Source organism: Trachymyrmex cornetzi, unplaced genomic scaffold (assembly GCF_001594075.2).
Source record: "Trachymyrmex cornetzi isolate Tcor2-1 unplaced genomic scaffold, Tcor1.1 scaffold388, whole genome shotgun sequence".
NCBI lineage: Eukaryota > Metazoa > Arthropoda > Insecta > Hymenoptera > Formicidae > Trachymyrmex > Trachymyrmex cornetzi.
This window is the reverse complement of record NW_017298619.1, coordinates 383,194-402,869: the sequence shown is the minus strand read 5'-3', so window position 1 is coordinate 402,869 and position 19,676 is coordinate 383,194. Positions and strand designations below refer to the sequence as shown.

The 19,676-nt window shown below is 34.5% G+C and overlaps 1 protein-coding gene across 6 annotated transcripts in view; it reads left to right on the top strand.

Annotated features, from left to right (window-relative positions):
* The window catches only part of vg (transcription factor vestigial), a 69,036-nt gene extending 57,617 nt beyond the window's left edge, over window positions 1-11,419 (top strand). For 2 of the 6 annotated variants that reach the window (XM_018511903.1, XM_018511904.1), the window contains exons 4-6: window positions 195-318; window positions 1,456-1,683; window positions 10,884-11,419. In XM_018511903.1, the coding sequence (XP_018367405.1) occupies window positions 195-318; window positions 1,456-1,683; window positions 10,884-11,022 (491 nt within the window). In that variant the 3' untranslated portion in view covers window positions 11,023-11,419. Of the gene's footprint in view, window positions 1-194; window positions 319-1,455; window positions 1,684-5,279; window positions 5,405-10,883 lie in introns of all 6 variants that reach the window. The other 4 variants (XM_018511907.1, XM_018511906.1, XR_001940247.1 and 1 more) reach the window with 3 other exon arrangements.
* The last annotated feature ends 8,257 nt before the right edge of the window (window positions 11,420-19,676 follow it).

The window sequence follows — 19,676 nt, the reverse complement described above, 5'->3', positions numbered from 1 at the left end:
AACAACCGGTAGGACCTCTCGATCACTCTTCCCTGATGTTTTCTGAGGGCAAAATAAGAATTTTATATAGAAAAATTAAAAAGACTGTTTCTCTCTTTTTTTTCTCTCTCTAAGAATTTCTCGTAGACGCATGTTTTCTCGCGCAAGTTATTAAAAGCGCCGTCATTGTAAAATTGTTTTCTTTTTTATTGCAGAAAATATCTCCCCTATGTCCATGAGGAACTTTCCCCCTTCCTTTTGGAATAGTCAGCATCCCAGTGATGTCTACGAGTACCCGACGGATCCGTGGCATCCGCATTACCCGCAGTACCATCACAGGTCAGTGCTACCGATCGCTGTTGTTCTCTATTTTTTCTATCTCTCCTCTCTTTCTCTCTCTTTCTCTATCTATCTATCTATCTATCTTTTTTCCATTTTACATAAATGGCATAGTTTCCTTTTTTCCCGTTGTTTAATAGACATTCTTTACAAAGTTGTACGATAGAATATCGGCACCGTGTCCACGTCCCATTGATTCTTGATCGTGCGCATCGAGTAACTGCGTGTAACTCCAGCATCTCATCACACCGTAGAGACGTAAAACCGAGACCACATGCTAGGAATTTTTCCTATGAGCGCGCCATTAAATCCTACATAGCTCGTTAATTAGTGAGACGAGAATTTTTTTAACACAATCTTTAGCCGTGCTGAATTAACTATTCGATAACTTATTATTTCTGTTATCTTTCTTTCTCATAGCTGCGCGTGAGATTGATTCGTGTTTCTAAAAGCGTGATATTGTTGAGTGACATGATATTGAGATTCAACATTGAACGAACCAACAAACTGATTTTGGAGCGACAACTGTTCGTTAGAACAAAAGGAAGTGGAGAAAAAGAAATGACAAAAGAGTTACGCGCTACACATGGGAGAGTGGAGTAAAGTAAATTAAAATAAAAGAGAAAAAAAGAAGTCGCTGATACCTTCCATCCTCTTCCTACGGCAACGGTGACAGATTCGTAATTTATAGATGTAGTCAGATCAGTGCTAAAGATCTCGGCGTTACCTGCTCCCGACGGTTTTTAGTATTTTTCACATACCTGTGCTCTTCGTTTTCGCTTTTAAATCCATGTCGCTGTCCTCCTTCTTTCTTTTGCTTTCTCCTTTTACCTTACCCCTTTGAGATTGGCATCGGTACTGATGACATATATTATTTTATGATTCTCATCGATCGCGACGCACTGTAATCAAGGCAACTATATCGACGTGCTGAGAACCGTGATGCTATTTTTACGTGCTGGTTTGGCATTGTGCAATATATCTCCTTGTATCTCTGTGCGCCAAAACGCTACATGTCAGTAGTTAATTTTATCGATATTTTGACCCTACATTTTGTAGAGCACGTTTATTTTCTTCACACCACAGATCATTTCCTTCACGTAATGAATTTTCCCGTGCTTTCTTTTCTTTCTCTAGGGCCGTGCACGAATACCATCACCACAATATGGCAGCAGCGGCGAGCTACAGTGGCCTTCTGCTGGGTGGTGCACGCGGCCTCGGCCACCATACGTCTCATCACGCGGCGCATCACGCGCACGCCGCGACCTACAAGGAATGGACGTCGGCGACGCCGTCGCAATCCCTCGTCGACGCTTCTTCGGCGCCGCCCTATCCTCACGGCCACTACGCACCTCTCTCCGGTAAGTAAGTAGACTTTTCCATGTTCGGTTTCACCAACGGCGAATGGACATTGAGGTAAACTCCGTTCTATAAAGAGAACGCGCATGCAGAATATGTGAAATATTCACGATATTTACTTCTGTGAGATTCGCGTAGGAAAAATAAATTGTCAGTTTAATAAATAGCGGTCGCGTTCGTTGTTGGTGAAACTGGTCGCGAGATTATCGCGTTTTCTTTTAGTTTCATAAGAATAAATAGCCTCGGGTTCTCAATATTAATTTTAACTTGAAGAAGAAAGAGAAAGATTTTCGTCGTGGGATCAAATCAAATGTGAAACAATACATACGTTGTCTCTGATCTGTTTTTATTTCTCAGCGAAATAATCGTCAACATTTTTCCCTTAAATAACGTTTACAATTCAACTCGTAAATATTTCAGATCTATAAGAGTTATAAAATAATTAATAGCATTATTGAAGAGAAAGACTTTTTGAATTAAGTATACTTACGTCCCTATTCTGTAACTTTTAATGACATTGTCTGTATCGTTATATTGTCATTGCATAGTTTTTTCATGTAGGTACATATAAAACATACATGCGCAATGACACTGTCATTAACGAGTTAGAATAAGAGCTTCATTCTCGGATTTCTAATATTCGTTTCTGATTTATTACATCGCCGCGATCCCCATTGCATCTGATATACTTGCGTACGGATTGTCGGCATATCGACGGCGTATCAAAGATCCTACCGTGTCCTGACTGTGTCGAGCGACAGCGGGATGGAGCTTTGTTCGGAATGGCGCGCAGGTAGCGCAAGAAAGATCGGTCGGTCCCTCAGATGCTCGCAATTAATAAGGGCTTAATGGGAGCCGCGATCCATACGGTGTCCTCTTTCGGCTTGACGTTCACCCACCAAAATCGTCCACAGGACAAAAAGCCGCGGACGCATCCGCAAAACATCTCGCTCCTGCCGCCGCGTCGGCAGGATCCCGTCGTACATACCCTCGTTCCTTGAATGCGCCGCTCCTCTGTCGGTGAATTATGCGAAGCAGAAAAATAGCGTTAAATTATGCGGTATAGAAAAATGATATTTCTGTTCATCTCCGATTTAATTTTTCATTTTGCTTGCGAGGAAAAGCCGCCGACAAAATTTAAAGTCCTGTGAGTGCAGAGCACAGATTTGGTACGTTATAAAATAAGGTTTGAAATAAATAGATAATCTGAAATGAATTTAAATTAAATTAATATTAGATCGTGTGTAAATAATAATAATTAAATATTAGATAATAGGTTTTAAATATATTGAATACAATTAAATTACTAGATAATAGCTATGTGTGACATAGTTATTCAAACGTTTATATTTTATTTTCTATACGTTTGAAAGAGAAGGAAAGAAAATATATTTGTTCTGATTTTTTATTTTATCAAATCGAATCGAATAATTTATTTCCCAGTAAAAGTCACAGAATCCGACTGTGCACAGTTTTATACCCCATGTGATGCAGTTGCAGTAAGCCGTGAAAAACCACGCCCATTGTGATTACAGAGACCACTCCCATCTGTCTGCACCCTGATGCAGCTTACACGCCTTCCCCTCACCTTGAAGCAGTCGCACAATTTCGCATATGGTCTTTGGAATTTTCTGAGATACGCTATTCTGCGAACAACCTGTTGGAATTCTCGTTATTTTTATTTTATATTATTCCTATTTCTATTTTCTTCGACTTTGTGCTTTCAATTAGGATGTACATATTGCATCTAAATATATCTTTCGTTTGTTACTTAAACTATTTACTATAGTTTTCACATTTCTTGTGGTGCATGGTTTTTTTTCGAATTTTAAAAATTTTTCAACTTTTTGATCTAATCTTACATTCCTCGACTTTACTTATATATAATGAAATCCGAAAGTGCACGTTATCTATGCACTTTCGTACAAATTCTTAGATCGTCCAAATCTCATCTAACTTCCACAGCTGCCAAGATCCTAGGCTGCTGAATTCCGTTTCTCTTAGACGAAAGGCATGGCTGCCAAGCACGGGAACAGTGACATCCATCCCAAGAAGGGAGAAGAGGTCTAGTATCGATTTTGTACCCTCACTTTGCTTTACACCGAGACCAAGCATCGTGCCGCAAAATGAATCCCAACCCTCTTACAGTTCCCTTTCCTTCGAGCAGCGGAACATTGTGGAATAAAAATAAATACTATGAATTTAATGTTTTGTATCTATAAAAGGAAAGAGTTACATAAGTAAGTATAACAAATTAATTTATAATTTAGAAGGGGAAGAGTATTTTTTAAGTCAAGAGAATAAAAAATTGTTGCCATATCCTTTTTCTGTTGTGACTCACATATTGACATTGATAAGACAAATTCCAATTGTTAGTTTTTCAAAATTAATTATGAATACATGAAATTTATATTAAAATATGAAGTTTTATTTAAAAAAGCATAAACCTAATCGTTATTAATTTACTAAAATAACCTCACAATTGTGAGTTTGTTTGTGAAGAATTTAGGTAACAGAAATTCGTGTTCTGATCAAGAAACTCGCGAAAGAGTAATAGAGGGTGAAACGAGCGCTAGGTTGAACCAGCAGGGGTGAATTGGTGCGCGCAAAGTCTCTGAAGTATCTTTAAATTTAAGTGCCGCCATTACGGCGCTCGGCTCGGCAAAACGATTAGGTTCGCTGCCTGCGCGATGGCCGCCGCGCTCAGTAATTATATAATTGCACAAAATTAACTCGAACCGTATAAATTGGCTGCTGTTTACGCAGTGATTAAGAGAAATAAATCGCAATTACCGGATGACGCGCCCGCGTCTTAACATGGCGATGTCTTCGCACACATGCATCACGCTGCTTTTATTTTGCGGCTTGCCGCTGCTGTTTTCCGTGGGAAGTCATCACGTTAGCTTCGTCATGAGAGCAGAGAGATGTTATCGATATTGCAAAGCGATCGATTACTTCACCGAGAAAAATTTATGGTTGAAAATGAACGAACTAAAACATTCTGATCATATCAATCAGAAATTTGGTTATTTCGCAACTAGAATCATATAATAGATTTAACCAGAAAATTCTGATTTATTCATTTTCAACCAGAATTTCAATTAATGCAACCAGATTTTTTTCAGTGTTGAATTTTAGTCTCGAAACGATTTACGTTTTATCTAAAAGGAGTCTTAATAAAAGTGACTGTTGCGTCATTTTACATTCAAACTTATTGTTAACTTTACTCAATTTTATATTATACTTGATATAACACATATCAAGTTTGTCGATTTATTTTCAGAAACTATAAATTAATGTCTTATAATTAATAAGACTTCTAAGAGGACATTAATTTACCTTCTACAGAAAATAAGTCGATAAATTTGATACGTCGTCGACAATTATTTATTCTTCTACATGTGCAATCTAATCTTAGAGTTTTATTTTAAATAAATTAACTTAATTTCTCTAAAAGATTAAGCACCTTTTGAATAAGAGTAATGTTGAACATGCATTGATACTGACTAGCTTAAGAACACGCGATAAAGAAATGAATTATATGTATTAATTTATTAATAGTACAGACACGCGTACGATTTTAATCTGTGGTCTGGTTTTAGATAAACAAGTTCAACATTCTTACCGTTCTGATAAATGAACTGTGTTCGGAATGCAGCGAACCTGAGGCAGGATCTAAAGATGCTATGGTTTAAACCATTTAGCAACTAAGATACCAGATTCTAAGGTATGCAAGTTTAAAGAGTATCATGGATTATCAAAATTAGAGTTTGTATGATCCGGATTCAGGAAATTTTAAGTAATTTTAATCAGTTATATTCAAACATCTCGTATTTATCTAAAAAAATTGGCTTCGGATTTAAAATAAATAAACATCAATTAACATAGAATTTAAGGGATCTAGAATGAGGAAGAAACTATGAAATCCAGCATAATTACGAAACATCCAGAATTCAATTGATAGAATCTAGGAAACTTTTAAGGGTCCAAACTTGGGGTACAAGATGATACTATGTATATATACACATGTATACAAATTTCTTTTCGGGTCTAGGACATTTTTCATAGAACATTCTCGCACGACGTAATCCGTCAGTGCTCCCGTACGCTTTCTGGCACGCGCTTCGAAAATGGCGTCGTACAATGACGTCACGTAATTCACCGTTGCATGAGAAGAAGGGAAAGAGAGACTCAGGCCAACCGGGGATGGCCAGTCATCCTCGATTGGTCAGCCTGCGAACGGAGGGAGTGGTCGAGCGGTTGCTGGTTATATCGATCTCTCGAATTGTGCTTGCTTCTCTACGAACGAAGCGAACTAGACAGGTTGCCGCATTAGCGAATACGCGAGATTCATCGTGCTCTCTTCGCGCGTTATTTTAGCTGTTTTTTATCCTTTTTCAATCTTTCAATCTAAAATCTTGGAATTCTTGATATTTTTGCATTATTTTTTATATATTTTTATATAAAGACTGTGTGAAGACATGAGATACATGTCCCTAAATTGAAGCTTTTATTTTATACATATACAAAAGATGTTTTAAAGCTTCGCGCTTTAAAATCAAGAAATGTAAAAGTCTTATTTGTAATCGTCAAGTCTAGATATCCTGCATTATTGGTTTCCTCTATCATGTTTTTTTTTGTTCTTTGATCTCCTCGCGTCTCTCGTTACACAGAATGTAAAACGAAGATGATCACCTTTCCGCCTGCGACCGCTCGAAAATCGCGTTCGACGTTTAGAAACAAGGGCATCGAGATTAAATTAAATCGAACACCCTCGCTCTGCAAAAAGTGAGGACTCGACCCTTTGCCATCCCTTCACCGGCGAGGGATGCGCGCAAGGGACGAGCATTGTGATGACCCTTATCAATGGGGGGAAGGGTCAGACCCCTCGCCGTCTGGAATCCAATATACTTGAACTCGTTGTAAGCCTGGTCGACTGGCGCCCCTCTTGAACCCGTATGCACCGATGAGCGACTATTAATTACAAATTAAACCTCTCAAATCTCCAGGATCAGCGACGTGTGTTGGACGCAATATTGCACGTGTCGAAACTGCCTCCTTCCTCCCTTAGACCAGCTCTAAATGAAAACGGAAAAACCACTTGTAAAGACAAAAGATCTGTTCAACATCTTTTAGCTCAGAACAATCCAAATCTCAAATTCTTATTCTAATGAAGATAAAAAGAGATTATTGTATATCATGTGAATAGAAATATCTGCACGGAAATAGAATGGTTTTAAATATTTAAAAATTATTTTATACAGAATTGAAAACAATTTTCTTTGGACTATCAAAATAATTATGCAGAACGTTCAAACAAGTTGTTAGAATATTGAAACTTTTTGCAGCATTATTATTTTAAGCGTTTTACATAACTATTTACCAACAAAATTATTTTCAGGTTTGTATTTGGTTAAATTTTTAGATATTTTAGCAAAATCGTTCTTTCCATATGTAAGAATATTAATTATCAAATTTCAATTATCAAATATTAAATTATCAAGGGCGATATTATACATATTTGATAAGAGAAAAAGAGTGACGGAAATAAACATTCGATGAGGATTATACTTAAGGACTAAAATTGATATTTCGGCACATTCGGTCGTTATTTCACTTTGAGAATTAGATGTGTACCGTATCCCTCGCATCTTGCTGCAAATACAGAGGGTGACTTCGTGGTAATGTGGCAAACATCGAGCAATATTGTCCGGGTTATTCGACACACCATTTACCAAGCTGTCCCTTGCCTCGCCATTTTCCCAGCACTCTGGGCTATATATCGGTTTCGCATGTACCTACGGCGAATATGCGTTATATGTATAAGCGACTCGCATAAATCGTCCTAGCCGGTGACACTTATGGCGCATTACTCGGTATTCGCGGTGTCGCAGGATGTATTGAATTAGGATGTCCTCCCACGAAGATTATACACCGGCGTTTCTGTTCAGGATTTCCGTGAAGGATTGACGATGTCACAAGGATTACCACGATGACCACTCTGAATTATTGCGTTTCTCAATAAGAGTTTCTATTATTAGTGAAATAATTGTGAAGAAGAGCTATAATTTTAAAATAAATTTGATTTTTATTTAGAACATTACGTTATTAATATAATTATTCTTTTTCGATGTGATGATTTTATTAGTAATGACTTATTAATTATATTATTATTATTATATTTGCCAGTAAATTATATATATTTCAAGTACGTGATAAGACGAAAAGATACTAGAAATATTAATTTATACCATTTAGCTCAATTGATGATTTTTGTATGGACTTCGTATAAAGATAGCATTTCGTGAGAAAGGCGCGTGCCGCGTTTATCATATTCTTAAGAAATGCAGAACGGGATGTTTCCGTTTGAAACCTCAAACGCACACAGATCAGCGAATACAAAGTTACGGACGGACGCACCTGTTATGAATGTTCCAACATTCAATATCGCGATATCAAAGAGCATTGCGAGATCCCGCGCGAAGGAATTCCCTTTAGTCCTACCGACAAAGAAGTGAGGCGTACAAACTCCAAGGAAACCGGCGAAACGAAACGTTCTGTCAGAAATTGCTAAGAATTTCTCCTCTACGTGACGCTTACTAAAATTTCAATCGCGCAAAATAACATTTTAAATAAACTAACGGAGTCAAGGCCACGATAATCTACAATTTAAGCGGAAAAAGCGTACAATTCTTGTAGGTATTTTCACCTTTCATCCGTTAGATAAAGTTACAATCGCGTTTAATTTACATATAATATGTATAAATCACGTATAAGACACCGTTACATTCTTAACTGTATTATTTATTTTCAACCAAATTCGTGTGTGTGTGTGTGTGTGTGTGTGTGTGTGTGTGTGTGTGTGTGTGTGTGTGTGTGTGTTATATCTAAAGTATTTCCTAGTATTTCGTAGTTTAATTTCGACAAATATGCAAAAATTTTTTCTTTACTAGATTTATTATTGAAAACGTTACACAAATTTCTAATATCCTTTCAATAAAAACATTATTCTTCCTATACACGGAAAAAACGATTTTATTGAATCTAAAAATTTAACTAGATACTTGTGAAAATAATTTTGTTGTACTATCAAAATAATTATGTAAGACCCCTTTGTAAGCATAATAATAATAATAATATTGCAAAACAATATTGCAGAAAGTGTTGATATTCTATGGCGCCCTATTAATTATTATGATATAATCTAAAATTATTTCTAAGTTACAGATCTAGTTAAATTTTTAGATACTTTAGTAAAAATTCGTTCTTTCCGTGTACATATTCTTTGTATGCTAAAATGAAAATGCTACGAATGCACTGATCAACAGTCAATTTATAATAATTTCTAATAATGTGTAAATAATTTATAAATATTTCCAATAATAGATTGTATTATGTACATAAAACCTCGTATAAAACAAGATTTTATTTCAAGTATAAATTCATCATCGTACATTTCTGCATAATAGTCTAACTGTCGCAATAATTTTCGGAGACTGTTTTCTTTTTTATCCGTCGATACCTTTCTTGATCATTTTCCGGATCAGTGACTCTCTCGATCAAATAATACTTTGCGTTCCACGCGATGCCGACAATCACTCACACGATCGAGCTCTTTGTGTTTGCACCCGCGTATATATGTGTGCGCTTGAGTGCGCCAATATGGCGACGTATCACGGGTCTCACGTTGCTAACTTTGAAGCAGGTAGATCCGTCCACGTGCCGACACGTGCGAATCGATGGATACAAACTCAATCTCCCGTGTTGGCAATTCACGATGTCGAAACATCGATCTGTTGTACGATAATCGAAGGCGCGGTCCGTTCAATCCGATCAGGAAATATTACAGAAGAAATATTGAAAAGAGAATTTTGAAAATATAATTTATCGTTTTAGATATACTCTTTGATCGTAGTAATTTAATTCAACCATATATTTAAGCAACAACATTTTTACATTATTCGCTTGTTTATTTAATCTTCTGAAATAATTATTTAATTATGTAAAATAATTATTCCGAAATAATTATTAAATTACGCGAGAGTCTGTGTTCAATTTTAAGCGAAGATGTTGCTTTTAATAATTAATATTTTATACGAGTGTTTGAAAAGTTTTACAAATTAATGCATATATAAAGCTGCGGAGAAAAATTATTTGCTTGATTCTGTGGTGTCATCTTTTATAATATTATCGGTGAAATTTTATTACATTCTTTCTGACAAATTGTTTTATTTTTGTAGTAAATGTTGTTTAAAAAAAAAGAAAAATTAGAAAATCATGCTATCAAATATCTTGTAATAATATATATGTTACTATATCTACATAAATTTCATACGATAATAATGACCTATTTTTTTATAAGATATCTGATAATAGCATGATATTTTCTAACATCTTTATTTTTTAAAAGTACCAAAGCAACGTTTAATACTCTCACTACAGCCAAAACAAAACGGCTTGAATAAAATTTCTTCGATGATATAAAAGATGATGCCAACAAAATCACGCACTGTCCCTAGCGTTATCTATGTATTCATTTGCAAAACTTTTCAAACATCCCTTGGGATATTGCACACGAAATAACATTTGTACTATTAAACTATATATTTGATGGTTATATAATAAAATCGCGCCTTCTTAAACAAGAATGCTATATCGGCGACGATGATCTGTTGATTCATTCTTCGGTATATAACGAGATAAGAGATAAATTCGACCACAAGGGATATGAGATCTTAACTGGTTGATCTCATGACATCAGGCCCCATTTGTCCCTTCGTTCGTCCGTCCATCGGTTTGTCCGTGTTGCTCAGCGGGTGCCATCACCAGTTCTGCACCCTCGCATCCGTCATAACGTTGTCTCTTCTTTTATTACTACCGATAAATAATTTCGAGCAACGACAAGAGACGTCTTTCAGATCGGAAAGCAGTTTGAATCAGCTGATCACTTGTATAACGTTTAGAAATTTTTTACTAAGTGCCAGAAATCTTTGTATCGTAAGATTGATGTTTTACTTGTAGGCACTTCAAAATCTAAGAAATATATAATAGAATTAAAAATAGCAGTCTTTAACATGTATACATGATAACAGAATTTAAACTTCAAATATTGCATAAAAAAAGAGTATATGTATCGAACATATGTATTGATAGATTTAATGAATTATATATTCAATAATATTTTTCTCTCTTATTCGCTGTTGCAGGACTCGAATCTCAAGTTCAGGATTCCAAGGACCTCTACTGGTTCTAGGATCGAGCGTTGGAGATCGGCAGCAGGCATGCGGTTTCCTTAAATTCAGAAGTCGACTAAAGGACTGTGTTTCAAGTAATAAGAAAATTTAATAATACGATCTGATGATGTGGATCGTATAGACGTGAATGTGACAGGAACGAGGACTTTGTTAAGCAAAAATGACGACTGAAATGTCCGTCGTTGCCATGTACATAGTGTTACCTACATATTTTAAGGATCTACTATTAGCATAAAACAGATAATATTAGACGAATACTTGCGCGCACTATTACCTTTATAGTGACTGCTGTGTCTGGCGTCGAAGAAAGGATTGGTCGTGAAAACGCGACCGAGAATCGTCTTCAACTGATACAATATAGTGTAGTGCGATTTAGACCGTCAAGGTACATCTAAATTTCCCAAATAATTAATATCTTCGATTTTTTTTCTTATTTTAAAACTTTAAATTGGTGAATTTGATATTTCATTAAAAATACAACGTTTAAATAATAACCATGTACATTCGAAAATCGCTAGAAATAAGTTTGATATTAAAGAGTTCGATTTTTAAAATTTATATCATTGCTACTAATCAGAACTATAAAATAATTATTTGGCAAATTTAGCTGCCGACTTAAGTGAAGTATTTATTGACCAATGATCTTGCCATATATATAAATATATTATTATTAATTAATTATTATTATTAATGTATCATAAACAATAATTGCCGCAAATATTCTGAAATCTCCCCGAGTTAGCGAATTAAAATAGTTATTATCCGACGAGTCAACTATATTATTCTTTGCACCCTGGCTACACCCTACGCATATCTTGTCTCTTCATCTCTCAAATCTTTTCCACCTGCTACTCCATCGTTTAGTATCTGTCCGGTATAATCACCATCGTATTGCCTACATTAAGCACATCGTATCCATCTCATGTTATCGCCTGTCTAATTGTTAAATAAATAATTCGCATATCACATCATTTGCTTTTTCTATTTACCGTCAATATTTATTTTTTCTTTGATTAATTAATTAATCAATATTTTGATTTTTTCAATTTTTCACAATTTTTATTGGTTGTTTCATTTTCTTGATTTTTGTAATTATCTTGACGAATTAGTATTGCAGAAACAAAAACGAGGTATTTGTTACTTTTTAACTAGATATTTTATATTCTACATATTATAATATATTGTAATATATTTTATAAATAACGATATATTTTTTAATCTATAAACTTATTTATTTTGTAATTAACTTTACGTTGTAGTTTTTGTTCCATCTTTAATCGATTGGTTTTTAAAAGCCATTTTAATTGTAGAAAATAGGATTTTATATTTCTGCAATTCGTTTACAAAAATTAATTACCCGTCATTAAATTTAGTGGTGCTTCAGATGAGAAAATTAATCGAGCACGTAATAAGAACGGGAAGTTTAATCTAGTCTCTGTTTAACCACAAGTTTCCATTTCTTCTTCTGAGTAATACAGGTAAGCGAAGTGTTGCAAATTACAACATTAAATTTGCTACAAAAATTTTAGCAGTGGTAAACCATTATTTTTTTATTATTATATCATCTATGAAGAAATAAGTCTTTGATTGATGGAAAAGATGCAAAGAGACACTTTGTTTATCAGAGGTTTTACAAGAAATCTTGAAGTTCTACATGTAGCGTAATAACACGAGGGCATTAATTTAAGCCCGTAACACGTGGGCTTGTGCATTTGTTTTCCCGACGTAGGCGGAAGTAACGCTAACGAGATGAGAAAACGAGCAATTAACTTCGTCACTTCGGCCGAGGAGGAAACGCGCAGATGATCGACGCGCGCGTTATCACGTGTAAGGCATATGTTGTTCGTAGTCTACGCCCGCTCCAAGATAAATGGCGTTTAGTAAGTTATTATTGCTGCCGCTAGTTTTTATCATGTATTTGACTCAATGATATGAGATTGCGTCAAAACAAGCATCAACTTTTGCTACAAAGAGCCCAGTCAACCATAAAATGCTTCCAGATCTTTTTTTTCTATATAAAAAAATACGAGAAATGAATTTATCTTTCAAGACGCAAAAATGTGGTTTTTTCATCTTGTTCCGTTTCTATTTACGCTGCAAGTAAAGTGTTATGATATTCTAAGAAGAGCAATAAATTAATAATCCAGAATTTTCCACAATTTTTATTCTGCTATGTACTTGTTAGATATTATATCAAGATTCGAATGCATTGATGCAGTTAATATTTTGTAGAGAAAAACCCAAGATTTTTTACTGGTATATGTATATATATATATATATGTATGTCACGTCACAATATATATAAAATGCAGAGTGATGTTAACTTTATGCGTTATAAATATTCTGTAAGGGATCGCGTTTTATCCGGCAATTTAACATCGTCGGCTTTGGCTGGGACATTATCCCGGCAGCATATATATAAATCAGTCTGTTCTGTTTCTTCTACCGTTTCATATGATCTCCGTGTTTTCTTACGCAATCGTGCATATGCCTCAGACGCGGAAAAACTATCGACAGGAAGTCACGTGAAACTCACGTGAACAGCAGCGAAATCTCGAGCTTCCTAATATATCTTCATTATCTCTTTTAAATATTATTCAGCCAAAAGAATTTAATTCCCTATAATGACAGATTAACATTAAATGAAAATATATCATAATCAAAGTCCGTTTAAATTAAATAAAATAATTTTTAATTTGTTTCATACAATGTATAAAGATAAACTCTATAATTTCCGATCGGGTTCCGATTACAATAAACGGTAGCTGCCATAGTAAATCCAGTACATAATAAAATAAATTCTCATATAGCAGTCATAAGCCTTGTCTCGATTCTCAGATAAGAAGAAAGCGACTGACATATAGGGTGGTTCTTTTTTGTTTACGAAATGAAAATTCTTTATGAACAAAAATTGAATTAAAAAGTCGATTAAACACAATTAAGTTACGTATTTAAATTGTTTATAACACAAACTTTAACAATATAAACGAGTATCGATGCTATATTCTTCAAAAAGTTTAGTATGAATAGAGAGAATAGTATTTATAGAAACAGATAGTATATACGGAAGGAAAGGCTGAAGAATGACGGAGAAAGGAAAGGAGAAAGGAATGAAATTTATTACCAGCCTCTAAAATATATTATGCTGTTGTAATTACCAAACTGGCTTTTGTTTGGTCGATAGTTTATTCATCGTTCTCATTATGCTTGCGATAAAATCGCATTTACGAATTTACTAGCGCAATTAACGTTAGAAATCAGAATATTGAAACAGGAAGGGTAAAATAATAGTTTCCTCTATCGATCGTTCCATCTGCAAATATTTAAATACTGTATATTTGTTAAAGAATATTTACATCTGAAAAAGAACATTACAGTGTAGAAATATAATAGTTTACATTAAATTTTTATATTAAATTTTTGTGTAACAAAAATATTGAAAGCACTAGATATTTGCGTAATAAATAATCGAACACTTGCGCGAATCACCCTTCAGTTCTCGGTAATTAAATACCAAATATACATGCTCCCCCTTTTATAACCTGCTGGGATGATATAGGGGATCGAATTGGTATTGCACCAGTGCAATAAATGTCCCGACCGTGAATATGAATATTAATTTTACTTTTTGAATTCCTCGACCATTTATCACACGTCAATGTTCAAATTTTGTGGCAGCTGCACAAATTAATTCTAGTTCTATTAATCATCAAAATACGAATCAATTATGAATTAATTATTAAAATAGTTTCGTTTATAGTCCCTTTTCTTTCTTTTAATATATGATAGCTATTTGTATTATGCGAATTTTCTTAATGAATGTTTCCCCCATTCATACCGATATACATATATGTACCAAACGTAAATAAAAATTCACACATGGCGAAGATGAAAATGAAGAAATAAAAGTATCGGAAGCAAATCTTCTTTTAATTTATCGAAATTCCTGGTTTACCCATAATTACCATCGGCCACAATATACCTTCATCTTTACCCTAGACCCCACGTGATATCAGCGTCTTCTCCCACGAGATAGATTTATGATCAGGGAATGTGTTGGATCTCTCCTCGCCTTTAACTTTTCCCCCTTATCCTCCTGCCACCAATGCGCTGTCCACGGTAGGAATCCCCCATTACATAAATGAGCCGCATGTTCTCTCATACATAGAACTGTAGAACAGGGACATTCGGCTATCTCTCGTGGCTGACATAGGCGTAGATAAACGCACAGATATAATCGTGGTCATGCTGACAGAAGTCTCTCCGCTTCTCCTCCTGCCCCTCCCGCGCAAGAAGCTACCTGCTCTGCGGGAGACCCCTTCAGGATACTTCGGAGACGATCGCGGTAAATCTTCGTATAGCCTCTGGGTTATCGGAGAATTAGGGAGCATGATTCGAGCATTCTACGGCGCAACGTCGCGATCCTCGGGCATTCAGAGGAATGAGACCCAATCGTCTTGGTCAATTAATATCGGCAGGACTTTTCTAAAGAATCCGGAAGTCCGGAAGCAATTGGTATATCCATTAAGTTTGTTATACACCACAAAAGAGTTATCTTGCGATGGATTTTACGAGTTACATACACTTCGAGATAAAAATATTCAGATTATAAACTAATTAATAAATTAGAAACATAAAAAATGTATTTTCTATTACATACTGTGTGTTAACAACGAAATGCTATATACTTTTATTATTATAATTTTCATTTTATACTGTAGAATCTAGATTTTTCTTTTGTGAGAAAAACGTACGAACGTTACTTGCTTATTGGCATTAGCAACGTTTTTTTATGTTTGGTTACATCCATTATTATTGAACCATGAGGTGCATCCGAGTTTTAAGGATTGACAACTGCATATATTTGTCGTTGGATAGCGAAATTTGATTTTTTGACATGAATCCGGAATCTACCTTATGTCGACTACACACAGCTGATATCACGGCCTAGACAGCGAAGGTCTACTTTTAATTATTTTTCGGCTTCGTATTTATATGATTACTTATTTATGTTAATTTATTTTTGTCACCCGCTATTTACATTTTGATTTAGAACTTTGAAAATGACCCGAAGATGGTCGAAACGTTAGTTTTAGGTACACATATATTCTCATATTGTTTTATTTTTAATTTTATGTTTAATGTCAAGACTATATTATATTTATATATTAAAATTTGTTTGTTTGGCTCGTAGCTGTTCTTATTTTAATTTTTTCTATTTGAAATCTTTTGAGCCATTCTCTATTATATATTCTCTATTAATAAAATTTGTAGTCATAGCAAATCATATATATTAAATTATAAGCGAATTTGTAGTTATTTAAAATAATTTTCTTTTAGAGTTTATTCTATGATTTCGTCGATATTATTGAATTTGATTTATTATGTTCCTTTTTTTCATTACGAGAACATCGAATTTAATCGACAGTTTGCGAAAGCAGCTTTCATAATCCCATTGTTCACGTCATTGAGATACGACGTTCAAGGGATGAGGAATAAAATCTAAGTCAAGGAGATTGTCCTCTTTCTCCCATCGTTGTGCGCCAAGAAGCCGGCAAGCAGCTGCGGAATGTCTTCATTAAAATACTCGGGCTCATCATTTATGCAGAGCAAAAACGCAACGAGATGAGCGCCGAACGAATCCAACATCAACGAGATTCGCACAGCGTATAACAATTCCTTCAATTTCCGTCGTTCTAACGATAGATACGGGAAAGTCGCTTTTGTTTTAATTCACTAAATAAGAATTGTATAAATTCATAGGTTTTTCCTTACATATAAATTTTTGAAGTTTTATTATCTTATTTTATTTTGTCAGAAATTTTATTAAAAATATTAGAGATAAAAAAATCCGCATTTTTTCAACTAAAGTTTCCTTCGCTTATTTGCGTTAATCATTTGTCGGTCGATTTTTACTCACTTACTGTATTATCCATTTTCTCTACATTTTAATTTTTGTAACTAAATATCAAATTTCAGTTCTACAAAATTTTACATTGAATTAAAGTGACATCTAATTTTAAAAAATGAATTAATGCGTAATAAACTTGTAATCAATTATTTATAGTTAATTCTATATTATAACGTCACAGAAATGAGAATAGAAAATTGTACGAGAATTAATGTCGCATTAAGTGCTTTTATTGATCTGAAAAAAGAATTTAGAGCACGGAATGATTTATCTTTTCGCGATTGTCCAAAGCGCATCGGCACAACAATAGTTATACACGAGTTCATCGTCAGGGTGCACGTGGGTTTCATTTAAGAGTCCTACTATGGGCAAGCATCAAGATCCCTATTCGTGTTCCAGTCACGTCTCATTTGGCACATTCAGCGTGTCGCGTTGGGGTTCGTCGTCTATTAAAACGCTCCGACAAGGAGGCAGGTGCACGTTGATTCGCGAAATCAATTGCGTTATTGAATATCTTCTAATATCTTTGATGTAAAGTAAATATTAATATTTTTAAATCTAAATTTAAATTTAAATTTAATTCCCATTGGCAAGAAAAGGATTCCAGATTAGTCCAAAAATATGCTATATAAGTTCGATATGAAACATTCTGTATTGAGTTATGACTCAAGATCAAACCTCGATCCGATCGATGACGCGACGTCGTACAGTCGCGCGCTCGACAAAGGCCGAAAAAATCTCTAGGAATGTCAACGGGCATTTTTCGGCGGTGTCACCTCAGAGAGGGCTTGATGCTCCCTCTTCTACCCTTCTACTCTCTCTTTCCTCACACCTCTCCATGTGTGCCCGTACGTTTGTTTTGTTTCTCCCTCTATAACTCTGTGTTCTCTTCCCGCGCGACTCGTCTAGGCAGCTCCTCGTTATCTACCTGCAGCACGGACCCAAGGGGGGCTCGTCGAGCCCACAGGCATCTCGTGTTCCCACGGGCTCGAGACTTCTCTGACGTACGATGTTCCGAATACGCGACTACAAGGCGTTCTCTTCTCATCGATATCGTCGATTTTTTCTTCTCTCTTTCTCTCTCTCTCTCTCTCTTCATCTATCTATCTATCTATCTATCTATCTTATGTATTTAACTGATCACACTCGCCTGCTCACTCTTTCTTCTTCTTCTCTATCTATCCTGCACCTTATTTTTGGATCCCATGGGAAACCAGTAGCTCGAGATCGTCGTCGGCAGCCTTTGAGCAACTTCCGGATCCTTCGTGAGATTTTATTCGTGTTATGCGCTCTTCCTCATACAGCATTGAAACCTGCAGTAATGTTGCTGCAACGTTGCAGCAATGTTACTGCAATACTGTTGGAATGGTCTATGCTGTCAACGTTATGTATAATAAAAAGGATTTATGTACAAATATAAGCGTGATACATATAATTCTACAAACCAATCAAGACACTTGCTATATTTGATTTATATGATAACGTAATGGTTTATTAGTCGAGAGTTTTATTTTTATGAAATAAAGTAACACTTTATGTTGTGTTTTGTGTGTGTGTGTGTGTGTGTGTGTGTGTATGTATTAATTAGTACATTAATTGAATAGTCAGTATATTAAATTCCTATTGATTTTTACAATAAATAAATAAATAAATATTTATTTATTAATATACTGAAGAAGTTAACTCTAACTCTATAAGGGTACAATTTGGTGCCTCATCCATACAAACGAGGACACTAGAATCCGTTCGTTTTTTTCACCTATTCAGAATGATTCAAAAAATCTCTAAAAATTCACAAACATACTTTCAACTTTCTAGAATAAATATTGGGGAACTTCATTTTGGAAAATAATAAAACGTAGTATAATTTATAATTACCGAAACACTCAAAGAAACTTGCACGAACAGGAATCGCTCTGGTCACTAGTGACTCGTCTTGTAGGGTAAGGGTTAATAAGAATTCGTCTGACAAATGTATCGCATAAATCATTTAGATACAAGTGCAAGTTTCTGCATTGCCCAGCTGTCTGATATGCATACAATGTCACGATCGCCGTATGTTCGTTCCTTTGCAAAATTTCGGTGTACTGGACAAGTTCGCGTTGACATTGATTGGCGCGCTGTAATAACCAGCCACATAAACTCACAAAAAAACGTTAAACTTTTAAAATCAATTTGAATTTGAAAAAATATAACATTTCTAAAAGCGTACTAGGAATATGTATATATATAAATATATATAATACACAAATATTAGTATATTTAATCCTAGCAACACAGAATATTTATCATAAATATTTATTAATATTCATTTTTTAAAATGTTATATAGATATTTCATACATATTTTATATAAAGTTTTATTCGAAATATTATTAAAATATAGACTAAATATTTTATATAATATTTATGATAAATACAAATAAATTTTTTGTAATAAGTATTTTTACTTGGATTATAATGTCTCATTAAATATTTTCAAAACATTTACAATAAATATTTCATATTTATAATAAATGTTTTTAATCTCTACAATCTAAGATCACAAAAATATTTACAAAATATTTATAATAAATCTTGTAAATATTTTTAAATATTTTGTAAATATTGTATAAATATTTTGTGCTGTTTGGGATGTAAAAATAAATTACGTGGAAATTCTGGAAATGTATCAAATAAAATACAAAATTCACTTTGCAATATGTTTATATGATTGTATTTAAGAATGGAAAGGTTTGAAGCCACTCAAGTCGGACACCAGTTAATATTGTGTATAAAATCTTTAATGTGGTATGCCATACGTTTCGATCCGTGTATTGGATCCTTATCAATAGC